Raw genomic sequence first — 18,065 nt, forward strand, 5'->3', positions numbered from 1 at the left:
GCTTTAAACTGACATCCATATCTTAAATGATGCCGATATGAAATCGGAGAATTCTTATCAGCATATTTAGAGGATGTTTAATGATGAATTCATAAGGAAATCTGATGGAATACAAAGAATAGCTGCATCCTGGTTACAATGTCAATCTGTCCCAGACAATAAATGTCCAAAATAAAAATAAAAACTACAAAAAGATTAGAGTTCAAAAAACAACCTGCATTTGAGCAAGATAAATATTACTCTTTCACATTTTTTTTTAGTAGCTAATTATTTTATAGATGCTGATAACCTTCACTATCGGTTTAAATTTAAATGTGAGGATTTTCTTAAAAGGATACATTTAATTGTTTTTATTTAATTACTAAGTGGAAACTGAAGAATGTAGTTTTTGTTTATAGGTTGCCCGAGTTAAAAGTGTCACCATTTCATAAGACTTTAAAACTGGAACAGATTTCATATTTTCATAGGACCCTCGTCATGTAGTTTTTCTCAGGAGAATCAGAATGCAGCAGGGATATCCACACCTCCCACAACAAAGAGAAGTCACAAGAATCAGAACCTTTTAAATACATTTTTTATCTTTAATGTATTTACAAGCTTTCATCTGCTCCGAAGGTCATGAGAATTACAAGCATCTTGTTTGCAGCGACCCTGGCCTTTGCGATGGATGCTGAACTTTAGTTCTTTTTCACTTTGTTCATCTGCGCATTAACAGTTCTGATTTGCATCTCTTACCTGGATGCATATTTTACCTCACTTGAGGCGGTTGAGTTCATACCAACGCAGGCCGAGTCGAGGCTGAGGGAACTAGCTTCCTGGTGATAACGAGATGACCTTTGACCACAGAGTTATGAGTTCTCGTTTATTATCTCCTTTCTGCTTCGCCTTCAACCTAAAATAAAGACGCTCTTACCCTGTCCTCATCCAGAGTGAAAAGCAGGGAGGATATTTACCTCAATTATTTTGTTATTATAATTATATTGTTATTTCTGTTGTTGCGTTCTCACTGTGAGCATCTGCAAATGTTAAATAATTTTCATATTTGCAGTCCTTAAAAAAATAATAAATTAAGGAGTCCAGAACCTATGTATCTTTAAGTCTCTTCTTAAAAACGTAACAAAAAAAGTAAGTTAAAATTTAAAACAAAAATATTTTCTATGTATGATACAGTATTTAGTGCTTCCACCGTTGGAATCCAAACTGAAGATGGCGGTATGTTTCAGAACTGTACCGCAGGCGGAGAGAAAAAAAAAAAAAAAAAAAAAGAAGTTCCAGCCGTAAACACGCCGCCCAGTCCGTGCAGCCATTTTAGAAATTTGTTCTGCTGTTTAGGATGCCCTTCCATAACGCCGTGTCCCGGGATTCGCCCTCGTCAATTGTCCTCAGACTCCTCCTCTGCTTCCCGCAGCCAGGTGAAGAAAGCCGTGACGGACTTGAGGGCAACGCCTTTGCCGTCCTGCTCGGCAGGGTCCTTGCTCGTCTCCCACTTGTAGAAAGCGTCCTCCGAGATTACGTCCTCGTCGTACAGACAGTCAAAGAACATCCGGAGAAGGTCTGCAAGGGAGCAGAGACACTGCTGAAAGTATTTTATTTTAAATTTGATTAACTTTAGTTGGGATATATCAAATGTTTTTTCAGGCAGTTGGAGTCTATCAATGCTCTGTGCGGTTTCTCTAAAACTCTCCTATGAAACTGTAGAGGTCTATGCCACTGATGAGTCATGTGACCCAGAGCTCCGCTAACAGCAGCCTGAGCTCCCCTTGAACACCAGAGCTAAACTAAAAGATGCTGCTGAGCTACAAAACAGATATGACCTTAATATTTACCTGATCAGATATATTTTTGATTCCATGAAGTTCAATCTAATCTAGAGGGGTGAATGTGACATTTTCTTTACAAGTAACTCCTTAACTTCTAACTGCTGGTCTAGGGCTCTGTTATCTGATTCAAAACATGAAGGAAGTTTGATTTTCCTTTTGCAATAGTGCAGTGCTGATGGTTCTTTTAGGGAGGCTAAACTGGAAAGTTACTGGTCTAGCGCCCCTAGTGGATAAAAGTTGCAGTGTTGCTTTAATCCCAAATGTATCAGAAAGGTATAAACCGGTTTGTAAAAATGAGGACCTTTTAGTCTTAATTCAGATTTCTGGATTAAAGGTCTTAATGTCAAACCATCTGCAGTCAATACATTTTTATCTTTTAGGAAATTCAATGAAACAACAAACATTTTCCAAAAATAAGTTACATTTTTTTCCTCTTTCCTTAAAGCTACAGTGTGTAATTTTCAGCGACATCTAACGTCCAGACTGCAGACCGCAGCAACATGAACGTCTCCCCCCCACCGCTTCTCCCCCCCCAACAGTACGGTGAGCGTTACGGGACAAAATGTCTTCCACGACGTCGGAATCACCTACCTTCTCAAGTGATGAGGTTTGTTTACATAGATAATTTTACAGATAGTATTTCATTAGTCTGTGTAGGGTATAGATTTCATGTAGACTTAAGATAATAAATATACCCGTTATTTTTTCTACATCGTTGTGACGTTTTGGTGAGCTGCTTTGCATGGTGATATAAACAGACAAAGTAATTGTAGTCATTATTTAACAGCGAGATTGTGTTCGCTGGAAGAATATATATTCCCCGTTTACAGAGTCCAAGTCTTGTTTGTGGCACGGGGGTTACAAGGCGAGGAAGAGGGAGAGGAAGAGGGCGAGGAAGAGGGCAGAGAGGCCGGGGTGGGCGTGCAGCCAGGGCCAGGCGAGGGAGGGGTGCCAGTGGGGTGACTAGAGGAGAGGAGGAAAGGCTTGAAGATCTCCAAAGGAGCCGGAGAGAAGTAACCGAGGTATATATCCAGAAAATTACTGAATCATTACCTGTGAAACGTCAGGGACGTTGCTGAATAAGTATACTGGAGAGTAACAGCATCATCACGCAGCATGTTATTGTAATGGGCGATCTCGCAATCGTTAGTTTGTTGGCTCTGCGCTGCGAGACCCGCTCCTATGTAATTATAAATAACGAATTCTAAGGCAACGCAAATATTAAGGTTAAGAGGCTGAGCTCATAGGTGATGATAAACAGTTATGTATAATATATTACATTTCTGACTGTATATCCCTGTAATTATTATACACTGTAGCTTTAACTAAAGATATCTGTTTAATATTTCTAATGTCAATATACAAGTCCTATCTTATAGTTTCTGAGGTAGTTATCTGTTTGCATTCATCCCTGTTGAGCATAAAACTGAAAACTGTACATTTAACATATTTTACAATGTTTATATTGTCTGATTATCCCTTGTTATGTAATCATTTGTTTATTCCAAACCATGGGAGCATTTGCTTTGTTGAAGTACTTACTTGGAGGCTGATCTAGAGAAACGATCAGCGCCTGAAGTGCATAAAGTGCTTGCAGCTGTCGCTCAGTGTCTGAGTTAAGGTACTTGAGTAAAACAGGCAACCTCTTCTGGATGATGGCTGTGTCCACGCGACAGCTAGGGTTCTCATCTGTGTGCCAAACGCAAGTGACAGAGTTGGTCCACAGAAAGCTGTGTTAATGCTGCAATTAACAGAAGTGTCTCTTCCTGTTGGAGTGCTTACCTTTTACTGCTGCTTTACACACAGCCGTCATCAAAGCCCTCAGGAAGGGAGATGAGCTCGCCTGAGACTCGTTCAGGTTTGCCTAGAAAGTCAAACAGTTCAGATGAGATGCAGTAAGCTTGTTAGGCTTCAGGGTCTTGCTAAGGGATGCTAATCAGACTGCCGACTATAAGCTTTGAAATAAGTTTGAGGCTTACAGCACTGCTAATACATTGTAAAAGCAATGAGTGACTTTTAATCAAAGCATTCCTTGTAGAGGCTCTTCAAAAAGCAAAAAAAAACAACCCTTAAGGTAGATTAAACAACTAAAAAACGCATGAGGAAATATGGATGATGGAATACCATAGCTCAAAGAATTATAAATACAAGACTGATTGGCTCCTACACCAGTGTATCTATTTGAATTAAAACCAAGCCTGGTTCTGCTGCAGGATTGTTCCTGTTAAAACGGAGCTCTTCCTTTCCACTGTTGCCCCATGCTTGTTCTGAGAGTCTATGACTTCATGCAATCAGCTGAGATTTCTACCAACGGGTTTATGCCAGGCATGCATCGACCGACTCCAATTTTTTATTTTTATTTTTTACACAATAAAATAATTCCAACTCTGGTTTTAAAACAAAAAATGAGATATCCACAGTGGCCCAAAGTTCACCAACTGTCACATTATAAAATAGAAAAACTCTGAAAAAGTCGTCTACAAGAAAGGACGGAACAGACCTGAAGGTCCTTCAGCATTCAGCAAGACGCTACGTATCATCTATACACCAGCATGTTGAGAGTGTGATTCCCTTCCTCCATAATCTGCAGAGCCAATGGCTTCAAAAAGATTATCAAGCTAATAAAGAAGGCCGGCTCTGTTCTAGGAACTCCTCTATAAACTCTGGAGATGATTTCACAAAGAAGAATTTATTTTATTTATTTTTATTTAACCTTTATTTTACCAGGAAGTCCCTTGAGATAAAATCTCTTTTTTGAGAGAGACCTGGCCAAGGGGCAGCAGTGATAAAACAGAACTCCTCCTCGTTGCCACTAAATCCACCCTATCAAAAATCAAAAGTTTCTCACTACCCATTGACAACTCCTTAGTCTCCCCCTCCCCTCAGGTCAAGAGTCTGGGTGTCATCCTCGACTCCTCCCTCTCCTTTCAGTCTCACATAAATAAAATTACCAGGTCTGCATATTTCCACCTTCGCAACATTAACCGTCTCCGTTCCTCCCTCACCACTCATACTGCCTCTGTCCTTATCCACAGCCTCATCACCTCCCGTATTGATTATTGCAATTCTCTTCTTTTTGGCCTCCCTCATAAATCTCTCCTTAAACTTCAACTTCTTCAGAACTCTGCTGCTCGTGTCATCACCAGAACCCCCTCCTTCCATCATATTTCCCCTGTTCTTCACCAACTCCATTGGCTCCCAGTTCAATTCAGAATTCAATTTAAAATCCTTCTCTATACTTTCAAAGCCATCCATAACCTTGCTCCTCCATATCTGTCAGACCTCCTTCACATTGCCACATCCTCCCGCTCCCTTAGATCCTCCTCCTCCATCCACCTCACTGTACCCCCAGCTCGACTTGTCACCATGGGGAGCAGAATCTTCAGCCGCTCTGCTCCCCAGCTCTGGAACTCACTTCCTCCCGACCTCCGCAGTATTGACTCTCTCCCCTTATTCAAAGCCAGACTCAAAACCCATCTGTTCCAGCTCGCTTATCTATGAATACACTGCTCTTTTCCCTATCCATGATTGTTTTTTTTTGTTTGTTTTTTTTTTATGTTCCTGTATCTGTATTTTGTATTTTCATCTCTTTTTATTTATTTTTTTTTGTATTATTTGTAAAGTGACCTTGAGTGTCAAGAAAGGCACTGTTAAATAAAATGTATTATTATTATTATTATTACAATAAGACATATAAAAACACATAAAAACAACATAATAAAATCAATCATAAACTAGACTCTAGAATTCTTCATAAAGTGAATAACATTATGGACAACAGTGAGAATCCTCTTCAGATTGTTAAACAACAGTGTCTTGAGCCAGAGGCTTCTCCAGATCTGGTGCAACACAGACTGTTAAAGAAGATCCTTCCTGCCTACAGCTATCAACGCTTACAGCTACTAGTTACAAAAAACAAACTTTATGAGTTACTGCAACATTTATTTTTCCTTTAATTAAGGGTTTTTGAATTGACATATTAGACTATCAGATGTTTTCATTAGCAGTGTGCATAGAGGATGCTGCTATGGGTGATGTCTTCTTATTGTTTTCCAGTAACCAGACAGGAGTCATTTTCCTCATGCCGTCTCTTTTAGTCTCCAAATCTATGAAGAGTTTTATCACCCATCATGCAGTCCAGTAATTGCTGGATGGACAACTTTGTCTTTCCTTTCTTACATACACTTTCTTGGACCGATTCTCCCATCGTGCCAGAATGTTTTGGATCGGGCTGAGTTTCAGCCTCATCGTGTGTCCTGTTTTGTGTGGTGTACAGGGACAACGAGGGGGTGATCAGCCTCTCATCACCACCTCCCCATTGGGAGTTGTAAGGTTCCGGTGAAAATAATTTTTTTTTTTTATTATTGAGTCTTCCCTTGTGAGGTGATCGTGAGCTACGAGCGAATTTACCTCAACCTCACACACTGCTTGTGCAAACAAGGGAATTCTTTTACTTCTCTGACAAAAACATAGGAGGCTTGTGGACTGATGAGTCTGAACAGTGCCATCTCTCGTCGCTGAATCCGATGTCTTACAGTGTAAGCAGTCAGGTCCCATCAGAGCATCGTACACTGGAAAAAAATCTAAATCTAGATAAGTCATTTTTTCTTAAAATAAGTGCATTTGTTCTTAGATTAAGGAGGTAAAAGAGACATTTTGCCAGTGGAATAAGACAATTTACACTTAAAATAAGAAAACACAATTGCATTGTCTTATTTAAAGTGCATATTATCCAATTATCATATTTTAAGAGAAAAAAAATCTTTCCATTGACAAACCATCTCATTTACCTACTCAAATTAAGAGTAAATACACTTAATTTAAGAAATTTTTACTTATTTCTAGATTGTTTTTCCAGTGTGTAGTGCAAGAACGGATATCATGAGCTGTAAACTTTTAAGCCCAGTGGTTTCATGTAGTCATAAACTAGTGAGGAAGCCTATTCTATTTATGATATAGTGTGGTTTCATGTAGTCATAGTCTGAGCTGCAGCTGAGTACGATTATCAATATTTGTGTCTTGCCAGCGCAGTGTGACACATTCAAATCCTGTTTGAAAATACACTGCTTTAGTTCGATCATTTTCACCCACTGTCATCAGAAACTGGATTACTTTGTATTGGATAGATCTGACGATTTATTTTTATAGGATTCAACAAAAATGGATTCCAGTCAAGGGTCTTGAGATTACATTTGGTGCTGGCACTACATTAATGAACAAAAGGGAATATTTGGCCACTTGATTTGAAAGGGATTGTGTTCGTACCTCCACCCAGTCAAAGATCTGCTCATCACTGGCCATGTCCTCCAGGAGGAGTTTCTCTATATTCTGACTCAGCTCCTCAGGAGACAAGATCCTTTTGGTCTGCACCTCCTCAGAACCTTCTGGTTGAAGGAACTGGAATTTCTGTTTGTAACGAAACAAAAGGATAGTGGCCCAATGAGGATGACAGAGATTCAAGAAAAATCTTTGAGACATAGATAATCAAAAAATAAAATAATAATAAAAACTCCCTGAATAAATTCTCTATTCACAGGTAAAGGTTAAACAGGTGTTCCTGCAGCTGATTGATCTGCTGCTAAGAGGCCAGAGCTCGGTATCCCACCACCAACCTGCTGTGAGATGAAAGCCTGGACGTCCTCCCCCTCGGCTAAAAGGTCAGCCCAGTTCAGGCCGCATTCCCTCCACAACGATCCCACATTCCTATGGCTCTGAGGAGGTAAAACACAACAACAATTATTTCTATCTGTACAATGTCTATGGGAGCGAATCATTACCATATTTCAAATTGAAAAGCATTTCCAGAAATGCTTTTTTCATTTTAACAATGTGGCTGCATTAATTGACTCATACATAAAATTAGTAATCAATCATCCTATTTGCATTTTTAATTTCCTTCTTCAACGCTGCTCATCCTTTTACTTAATTAAAATGAAGAAAAAGACATTTGAGATTGATTTTTCAAAATGTACCCAAGCAAATACGTACCAAAATTCAATTTAAAATGTAAAATTTGAAAATGAAAAAGCATTTCAGGAAATGCTTTTAAAGTTTAAATATGGTAACGATTCGCTTCCATAAATGTCTTCTGGCTTTACTGATGCGGTTCATCTGAAAACAAGCTTTTTTTAAGAACTGCCAAACAGTTCAATATAGAACTCTATATATATATATATATATATATATATATATATATATATAGATATATATATATTTCATGGCAAGTTTATAGACAAGTTAACAAGCTTCTCTTTTTTACTTTTACCACGAAGCCATTTCTGCTACTTTCGTCTGGGTAAATAAGATCAGGGCTTAATTACATTGGATAGAAATGTCTCAAAAAAGTTTAAATTCTTATCTATTTCTCTTAAAAGAAAATGGTTTATCACTTCCCTAACCAGCTATGATATTAAAATAGGACAAACGGGTATCACATTTTGTACTGTGCTGAGTCGATGGCGGCAGACTGAAATAAAACCTGAAAAGCTTGGAAGCTTATCAGTACTCAGTGGCAAAGTTGGATGTGTGTGGATACACAAAGTGCTGCAATCTGGTGAATGTGAAGGCAGATGATCAACCAAGGTCTGAATGATTCCTGCCATAATGCTGGGTAGTAGTTATGGATGCAGAGGTGGAGCTTGTGGGCTGAGCTGACCAGCTGGTCATGCAGCGGCCACCCTATCGCCATTTTACGTTTAGTAGGGGGCAGATCATACAGTGGCAGCCATTAATGACCTTTATTCATTAAAGTGGTTGTTTAAGCCACATCTCTAACTCTCTCTCCCACACTATATCAGCAAGATGTCATCAGAAGCACTTAGCAGAAACCAACAAAAATGGCGCCCCTCCTTAGCTCTGGATGGAAACTTGTCTATTCAAGTTAACATCTCAATAGCTCATTTGACTGCAGGACAGCATTGGAGAAAACTGTAGGTGTTTTATTAATAAATGACAAATATATTTAGGCAGTAACAGAAATTAGAACCATAAATGAAGCTAATAATGCTTACCATTTGTTTGCATAGTAGGTGCAGTATTTCAGATATCAAGATCCCGGCTCTTCCAACAGGAAGCAAAGGTTTGCTTAATTCACTACAAACAAACAAGAGATAATTCAATTACCATGTCTGTGTTATTGAATTTTAAAATCTAACTTGACATAAAAAACATAACCCTGCACTCAAAGAAAATTTTCAAAAATGTCAGTGGTCAGAGACCCTGAGTGTTAAGAGCACACAGACAGTGGAAGCTAACCTAGTGTAGCTTACATTTATTGAAGCATGGAGAGTGAACACAGGGAGAGGAAAATGTTATTGGTATAACCAACATTCCACCACTTGGGGCAGCACTGAGATGGATTTGAGGAAAATGCAGAAACTAAAAAAGCTCTAGTGAAGCACAATGATTTATAGCAAGCAGCATTAGATCTCTGTGGTCATATATGAGAGGTTTAAAGATGGCCACCATACCAGATCTACTGTGAATACCTGAAGAGCTCTCTCATAGAGAAGCATCCGTCCTTCAGCAAAGGGCTGAGCAGCTCGGCCAGGTACAGCCATATGTGGGGAATGTCGATGGCCATGTCATCAGCCAGCTCCAGCGTGTCTGCAAACCTGAGAGACGGAAAACGAAAGTTACGTATGTAACTACGGTTCTATGAATCCCGGATGACCGCCAGAGGGCGGTGCTGAAAGCACTGAATGTTCCCTTCGGGCATGCGCAGTTCGAGTAATTATACCAACAGAGTCACACCTGTGACACCGGATGACCACTCAGAAGCTATATAGCCTGGTGTCATCCTTTGCTCTGCTCCTACAGAATCTTCTCGCAAAAGCAAGGATTCTGAGTGACAGAGAAGCTCTGGCGGTCATCCGGGATTCATAGAACCGTAGTTACATACGTAACTTTCGTTCTATGTCATCCCTACTGACCGCCAGAGGGCGGTGCTGAAAGCACTGAATGACTAATGCCAACGATGTCACAAGGAATCCTGAGCACATACCTCACAGAGGAGGCCCAGCATAACCTTGTAAAAGGACCTGACCCAGGGGATGAGGGGCAGCCACATTGACACTGTAGAACCTGGTGAAGGTGGTTGGGGAAGCCCATGAAGCAGCAGCACATATAGCTTCCAGCGGAACCCCTCTCAAAGCAGCCCAGGAAGCGGTGACGCTCCTGGTGGAATGTGCTCTCACACCGACTGGCAGGGAGCAGTGACCTGCAACGTAGGCGTGGCAGATGACACTCACAATCCAATGGGACAGACGCTGTTTAGAAAGAGGACAGCCTAACCTTGGAACCCCATAGCATAGGAAAAGCTGGTCCGAGCGTCTCAGATTGGCGGTGGCTGCAATGTATGCCTCCAACGCTCTTACTGGGCACAACAACTCAGACTCATTCTCAGTTGTACCAGATTGAGGCTGAAACCGAGCCAGCCGCAATGGCCGGTTACGGTGAAAAGGAGAGAACACCTTAGGCACAAACGCAGTATTAGGCCACAGGGTAACACCAGAGCCATCTGGATTCCACCTGATACACCTAGGGCTGACAGAAAGAGCATGCAGCTCGCTGACCCTCTTAGCTGAGACGATAGCCATCAGGAAAGCAGTCTTGCAGGAAAGCCAATTGAGTTCTGCCTGTGCCAAAGGCTCGAATGGAGGGTGGCACAGAGCTGTGAGAACTAATGGCAGATCCCAATCTGGGGCTCGTGGGGCTGGCCGCTGGCACAACCTACGAGCACCAGGCAGAAAAAGTGAAACCAGTTCATGGCGCCAAACTGTACGGTTGTCAACAGTTCGGTGAAGACATGAAATTGCTGCAACATACACTTTAAGGGTCGAAGGAGAGCGGCCCTTATCAAGGAGAGACTGGAGGAACTCCAAAATAATGGGCACCGAGCAGGAAAGCGGGTTCTCGTTGTGGGCAGAGCACCACTGAGAAAAGAGGCGCCATCTGTTAGCATACTGCAGCCAAGTGGAGGAAGCCCTAGCACTCAATACGGTGTGTCTCACGGTGTCTGAACACCCAGTCAGCCTCCCAGGGGCCATGCCCACAGCTGGAGACGTTGAGGGTTGGGGTGCCATATCTGTCCCCCCAACTGAGACAGCAGATCCCTCCTTGCTGGAAGACGCCACGGAGTACCGTGACACAGACTCCAAAGCAGCGGGAACCACGGCCGCGCTGGCCAGAACGGAGCTACCAGCAACACCCTGTGGCCCTGCTCGAGAACCCTCCGTAGAGTCGGCCAAATCAGTGAGAGGGGTGGAAAGGCATACAGGAGAACCCGCGGCCATGGATGAGCCAATGCATCCTGGCCCAGTGCGCCCGCCATCCCGGTTAGGGAATACCATAGGGGGCAATGGGTCGACTCCTCTGTGGCGAACAGATCTACCTCTGCCTGCCCAAAGAGGTTCCAGATTATGCGCACTACGTCGCGGTGAAGAGACCACTCTCCCGGAGCAGGTGCCTGGCGGGATAGAGAGTCCGCAACCTGGTTCTGCCGTCCTGGCAGATACGCTGCGCGCAGGGTACACAGACGGGGAAACGCCCATTCCAGGAGATCCCTCGACACCTTCAAGAGACGTGCTGACCTGGTGCCACCTTGGTGGTTTATATGATAAACAACAGAGGTGTTGTCTGTCCGAATCAGCACGTGCCTTCCCTCTAGGTGGGGCAGAAGGCACCTGAGGGCCATGTGCACAGCCCGCAGCTCCAGCACATTTATGTGTTCGGTGCGCTCCCTTGGGTCCCAGAGACCCCAAACAGCTCTGTGTTGCCACACGGCACCCCAGCCCATGAGGCTGGCATCTGTGGTGACCACCTCCCTTCGACACACTACTAGCCCCATTGGAACACCACTGGACAAAAGGGTCCCGTCTCGCCAAGGAGCTAGGGCATGGAGGCAGCTCCTGGTCACCATTAGCCTGCGATGCCTGTGCAGCCTGACGTCTAGGCGAAAGCTGTTGAGCCATCGCTGCAAAGGACGCAGAAGGAGCAGCCCTAAGGGCACGACACGAGTGACTGATGTCAGTTTGCCCAGCATTCGCAGGAAGATGATGTAGGGAAACTCCCTGCCCAGTCTGAATCGACGGACAAGCTGGAGTATGTCGTCCACCCTGTGAACAGATGGACGGGCCATCATGGTAGCAGAGTCCAGATGCATCCCAAGAAAGGTGGTTGTCTGAGATGGAACAAGACAACTCTTTGCCAAGTTGACTTTGAGGCCTAACAGTGACACATGAAGTAGAAGCTGGGACGTATCCCGAGAGGCAGCTACCTGAGAGGGAGCACAAAGAAGCCAATCGTCCAGGTATGGCAGAATCCTGACTCCGGAGGCCTGTAGAGGAGAGAGGGCTGCTTTCACGCATCGAGTAAACACCCTCGGGGAAAGGGAGAGCCCGAATGGGAGCACCCGGAATTGCCAATGGCGCCCCCGATAGGCGAACCTGAGAAAACGGCGATGTTCTGCCGCAATAGGCACATGAAAGTAGGCGTCTGTCAGATCTACTGATGTAAACCAATCTCCCGCCACAATGGTCTGAAGGACCTCTGTTATGGTGAGCATGTGGAAGGGAAGGACCTTCAGGTACCGATTCAGTCCCCTTAGATCTAAAATGGGGCGAAAACCGCCGGTCTTCTTGGCCACAAGGAAGTATGTGGAGTAGTAGCCTCTGGGTTGCCGCAGAGGATCTACAGACTCGATTGCCCCCTTGCCCAGGAGGGCGGAAAGCTCCTGGTCTATTGCCTGAGATTTCACCGGGTCTGTGATGACAGTCATCTTGACCCGGTGTGAGAGTGGGGGCCGCCGTCGGAACTGGAGCCTGTAGCCATTGGTTAAGGTGGCAGTCTGACGTGCCTGAGCAGTCCGTTCCAGCGCCTCCAAGGCAGCTGATCCAAACAGCTCCCCTGGTACAACCGGGACACCCCTGAGGGTCCTACGGCATGCTTCAGTCAGAGGAGACTGTGCCAACCAGACCTGTCAACGAGCTTCAACAAGGAAAGACATGACCCGTCCAAGCTCTCTGGTCATCAGCGCGAAGGCCTGCAGTGCTGCGTCACTATAACCAATCGCCGCACTTGCACCACCAGTGTCCTGAACAGATGCAGACAGGGCAAACATGAGGTGCGCCAGGGAATTGCCAAGGCGGCCAGCACGCGCTCCTGCATTGTACGCCTTACAGAGGAGGTCATCTGTAACCCGACATTGAGTCCGCGGGCACCGGACATCAGGACGCAGGGCTTCATCTGGTGACACAATCAGTGAAGCAACAGCTGGTTCAATTCCTGGCATACGGTCCAGGCCGGCCTTCACTGACTCATGCATGGCAGCTAATACACGACCATCCGAGGAGAGACGCGACAGCGCTCTCGGTTCCCGCCAACAGGCGTGTAACTCCTTCAGGTACTCCTCTGATGGAGGTACAGAAAAAGGAGTAGGAGCCCTTCCACGTCTGAAAAAAGCACTGCCAGAGCTGGATGCCTATCCTTGTGGGAGTTCCAGCTGCAGCTGCTTCAGGGCCATAGACATGACCTCCCGCATGGAACCGTCACCGGCCTCTCCAACCGCACTCTGAGATGAAAATGAACCAGCCTCAGAGGCTTGAGAGGACCCTGCCTCCTCCTCATCTCTAAAATGAGAAGCGGAAGCAGCCAGAGAGATAACGTCATCCTCTACAACCAGCTCGGGCATTGGTGGGGAAGAGAGCCCAATCACTGGGAGCGAGGGATCAGATTGCCGTGTCTGCAACAAGGACTTCATCTCTGCCAGCTCTGCTGACAACTGCTCCACCCTTGTGGACAGGCCCTGGTCAGGTTTGGCCCGCTTCCTCCGGGGGAGGGGCACAGATGCTGTGGTCCCACCACGGCGCTTAGAACGCTTGGGGGGAACCACCTGCCCAGAGGGCGGAAGGTCCGAGCCCTCCTGGGGGCACAACTGGGCCAACCGGGCCACCCTCACTGCATGGGGCATAAAGCTGCAGTTCATACAGGGGTTCTCAGACAGCGCCTCCAAAAGGTGCTCATGTCCAAGGCAGGTAGGGCACAGGTCGTGGCCATCCTCTGCCTGCAGGGCAGCCCCACAATCCATGCAGCTGTGAGAGCCATCCATGTCGAAGGCCGACAAGGCTTAAAGAACAGAAAGTTATCGAAAATCGGGAGAGGGGGCGCAAACGCAGCCGTCACCAATTACAGCAGAGAAACGAAAGAGGCTGCGAGCACAAGGCAGCCGATACTGGGAGAGGGGGCGAGAACCGCTACCGTCACCATTCATAACTAAGCAGACCGATGAAGAAGGCTGCAAACAAACCACAAAAGGCTAACAACGTTAGCCGTCTCCAACTTCGGCAAACGAAGTAGACTACACTTGGTTGGGAGAGGGGGCGAAAACCGCGGCCGTCAGTAATTATAGCAGCGCAGACCGGTGAAAAAAAGGATGCAAAAGTAGGGAATATACTGGGAGAGGGGGCGAAAATCGCTGCCGTCACCAGGTATAACACCAACAAACTAAAGAAGCTAACTACGTTAGCCGTATATAACTTCGGCAGTGAAGTTATTCACACTGGGAGTAGGGGCGAAAACGCTGCCGTCACCAGTTCGAAACAAAACAGCACGAAGCTGTAGGTAAAAAGCTAAAGTCGTGAGCCGGGAGAGGGGGCGCGGACGCTACCATCACCAGCAAACAACTCACTTACCTTCCGTATTCCTCAGAATCGACCCGTTGCAGCCCTGGGAGGGCGGAGAATAACCGCAACTCCGGTCAAGATACAGGGGCTTCAGACAACGGGGAAGTTAGCGAACCGCTTGCGAGAAGAAAAAAGGAGCAGAGCAAAGGATGACACCAGGCTATATAGCTTCTGAGTGGTCATCCGGTGTCACAGGTGTGACTCTGTTGGTATAATTACTCGAACTGCGCATTAGTGATGGGCAAGTGAAGCGTCATGAAGCAATGAAGCTTTCCAACGCAAAGTGTTGAAAAAAGTTCATTACTCGATGCTTCATTCATCACTCACTAGTGACATCTGCTGGTGAAACTGTAACAGCCTTGTTACTCAGTTGGATCATACTTCCAAATATTAGGAAATGCAATATTGTCACAAAGTTTTCATCAAACTCGTGTTTAGTAAGAGGAGAATCCTATTCAATTGTCATGTTTTAATGATTAAAATGATTTGTAGCCAATCTAATCCTTGACCATCAGTGGTGGTGTTAGGTTTTCTTTTATGACATGGACTTATTAGACAATGAAGATATGTGTTACTTTAATGTATTGAGAACTGAGTGACTGTTGCTGCAGACTCTGTGTACTTTGAGCTTGAAACGTGCTTCCTTAAAGACAGAATTTGTTTAAAATCATCTCTTCCTAGGAGTTCTAGTTCTGATTCTTAATATCAAGTTACACATAGAGTTTGCCTCTTCTAATGGCTTTTAGTCTGGTTTTGATGTGTGATTCTGATGCATCTCCTGATTAAACAAAAGAAAATATAGAAATTTCTGGATTTTAGGTTTAATTGTTTTTATTTAGGAATAGGACTTTTTTCACTGTTTCAGGTTGTGATTGTGATCTGTCATCTCATAATACTCCCACATATGAGAGGTTTTTCTCTTTTTTGACGGCTCCATTACAACCACTGCTGATGAAAACTGTTCTGCTGAGACCAAACCACCTACTACAACCCACAAAGCAACAGGATTCATCGCGCTTTTATTTTGAAAACCGACACGCAAAATGAAGCAGTCACGTGACCAATGCAATGCGAGGCCTCGTTTGTTGCCAGTCACGTGGTTTTCAACAAGACAACACAGGCCTCGAAGCGGGGCTTCATTGACACGCCCCCTTATTACTCGGTACAAGCCTCGAAGCCTGGCTTCAGATAGCCCATCACTACTGCGCATGCCCGAAGGGAACATTCAGTGCTTTCAGCACCGCCCTCTGGCGGTCAGTAGGGATGAAATAGAACAGGCATCGAAGCTTAGAAATAAACAGTTCGCCATTAAAATGAGATTAAAAATAAGAGTTTGAATTTACATGAAGGCCTACAGTTTTTTTCTTTTTTTATAAATAAACTTGAAATGCATGTTTCTATTACACTTATGTCCTTTAATACCCTCAAACTGTGTGATTTCTTCTAAATATCAAAGCAGAGCATCAATCAGAGGATTGGCTAATGGCTGTAACCATTGTGATTAATGTAAGAAAAAGAGAATTTTTACTTTTGCAGGTCATTGTACTCCTTAATTCAAACACTTAATCTTAATCCTTTAAACTTCTTATTTTTTTCCTTACAAAATAAACATTTATTAATTATGTTTCAAGACAAAACCGTGGCTTCAAGGCTGGCTCACACACACGCAGGACTTCATTAAGTTATCTTTTACATGTATTTGCCTGCATCAGGTCTTTTTTCTTTAAATTTGAGACTTGAAACATGGTGATATTCTTTTTCATAAATAAAACTGTCATTTTCTTGATTTACAGAAACGGTTCTGCTTTGGCCTCATTCTCAAGCAACAAGCACTCAGCAGGTGGACTGACCCTCTGTACAACTGGGCTTTAGGCAGAATCTCCTGCTTCACCAGCTGGAAGAGGAGTTGGCCCATGTGGTCCCGTGTGATCTGACTGCGCTCCAGGGTGGACTCCACCCCGATGCGCACAAAGATGTGCAACTGAGGGCCCAAGTCCAGCTCATCCACACACTGGATAGCCTCCTGCAGACAAACAAGATCATATCACGAAACGTGACAATTAGCATCTGAAGAAATAACGATCATTGGAACCTGGTATCTGAATACAAGGTAAATCAATATTTAAATAATTGTTACAGAAAAAAAAAACATGCCGAGTCACACAGCTCTTGTCAGGACTACAGGCTTGAAATCCCTAAAGGTTAAAATGCTTTGAGGGAAGCTTTCTGACAGCAGCTTGTTGAGGTCTGACAGATCACTACCTTGTAATCGTTTATGTGCAGAAACTCATCAATAATGGACTTTGACTTCATCTTGATCTCCTCCTCCGTTCGTGCAGGTCTGTCTGGCTTTTGAAGCACTGGCTCGGGTTTCACTGTAATAAGAGTGACATTCAGATCAATGCTGGGTCTGTTCTGATAAAAACTCATCGTTCACATCTTATTCAATAAACTGAATCAGTTTAATGAGCCGTCTTTGAACCAGGAAGCGGTACGAACAAAGACAGACTGTAGTTACATGGCCACAAAAACACAGATCAGTTGCTGTCATCGTTCAGCACATTTTAAATAAGATCTTAAAACCTTTTTTGCTCTCAGTGTTCTGACCTGGTTCCCTGACTTTGCTTCGCTCCGGTTCAGCTTTTTCCTCGGCGACGCTCGGCCTCCGGGGTTCTGCTCCCTCTCGCTCCCGGTCTCTCCTCAGCTCCTCTGGGTTTGGAGTTTCAAGCAGCTCTTTGGAACTGCTGCCTCTGACGAACGGACCGGGTCGAGATGAAGGCTGGGCTGAGATCAGCGGCTTTTCACTACGTTCCCGGACCGAGTTGTTCCGACTGCTGAGAGGAGAGGCAAATAAATCAATAAAGAAGGGGAACACAGGTGACTAGAACTATGGAGATCATCCGTTTGGGATGGTGTCCTACCTTCCCAGAGTTCTTCTGGAGTCATAGTCAGGGTTCTGTGGAGGGGTGCTGGAAGGCTGAGGTAAAGGTGTGGACTGCAGTGCAGAGAAACGGTTCATACCAGCCGTCCGAGATAGTTCTGATAGATTGGAATAAGAAGAAAACATGAATGACAAAAAAGCAGACTTTTTTTCCGGTTTAACACAGAAAAGATTTAATTTCAGGGTTTTTTAGTAGGGATGTCATGTTCAGCATTTTAGGCCTCTGATCCTGATCCTTTCTTTTAACCACAAATCCGTTCAGATTTCAAGTCCCGAGCCGATATTTCGCCTTTAGTAAGGAAATTTATAAAACTCAAATATAATATGAGCATGTAACTCAGCTAGGGCTGCAACTAACGATTATTTTAAAAATCGATGAATCGGCCGATTATTTTTTCGATTAATCGATGAGTCGGACAAAACAAATTTTTTATATTAACCTCTTTATTCCAAAATAAACATTTTAGACAGAACAAACAAGCACACAAGTACAGGTTGCTCATTAACTGTACTGGTGCAATATGAAAAATAAATGTTTGTGTTAAAACTACGCTAACTTACATGAGAAATGTAGCTGTACATCCACAAAATATAGGGTACTTTGTTTCATAAAGCGCAAAAAGA

The 18,065-nt window shown here is 44.2% G+C and overlaps 1 protein-coding gene across 1 annotated transcript; it reads right to left on the bottom strand.

Annotated features, from left to right (window-relative positions):
• Window positions 1-560: 560 nt before the first annotated feature.
• On the bottom strand, window positions 561-17,581 carry wu:fb16f03 (eukaryotic translation initiation factor 4 gamma 3). Its single transcript, XM_038291236.1, has 11 exons — window positions 17,422-17,581; window positions 17,108-17,334; window positions 16,763-16,875; window positions 16,351-16,523; window positions 9,308-9,433; window positions 8,831-8,912; window positions 7,433-7,531; window positions 7,086-7,226; window positions 3,603-3,684; window positions 3,363-3,509; window positions 561-1,554 (listed from the first exon to the last, which is right to left on the bottom strand). Exons 1-11 carry the CDS (start codon window positions 17,565-17,567, stop codon window positions 1,373-1,375), a joined length of 1,518 nt encoding a protein of 505 aa, XP_038147164.1. The 5' UTR covers window positions 17,568-17,581; the 3' UTR covers window positions 561-1,372.
• Between the last annotated feature and the right edge of the window lie 484 nt (window positions 17,582-18,065).

The sequence above is a fragment of the Cyprinodon tularosa genome, unplaced genomic scaffold (assembly GCF_016077235.1).
Source record: "Cyprinodon tularosa strain WSP-4 unplaced genomic scaffold, ASM1607723v1 ctg297, whole genome shotgun sequence".
Lineage (NCBI taxonomy): Eukaryota > Metazoa > Chordata > Actinopteri > Cyprinodontiformes > Cyprinodontidae > Cyprinodon > Cyprinodon tularosa.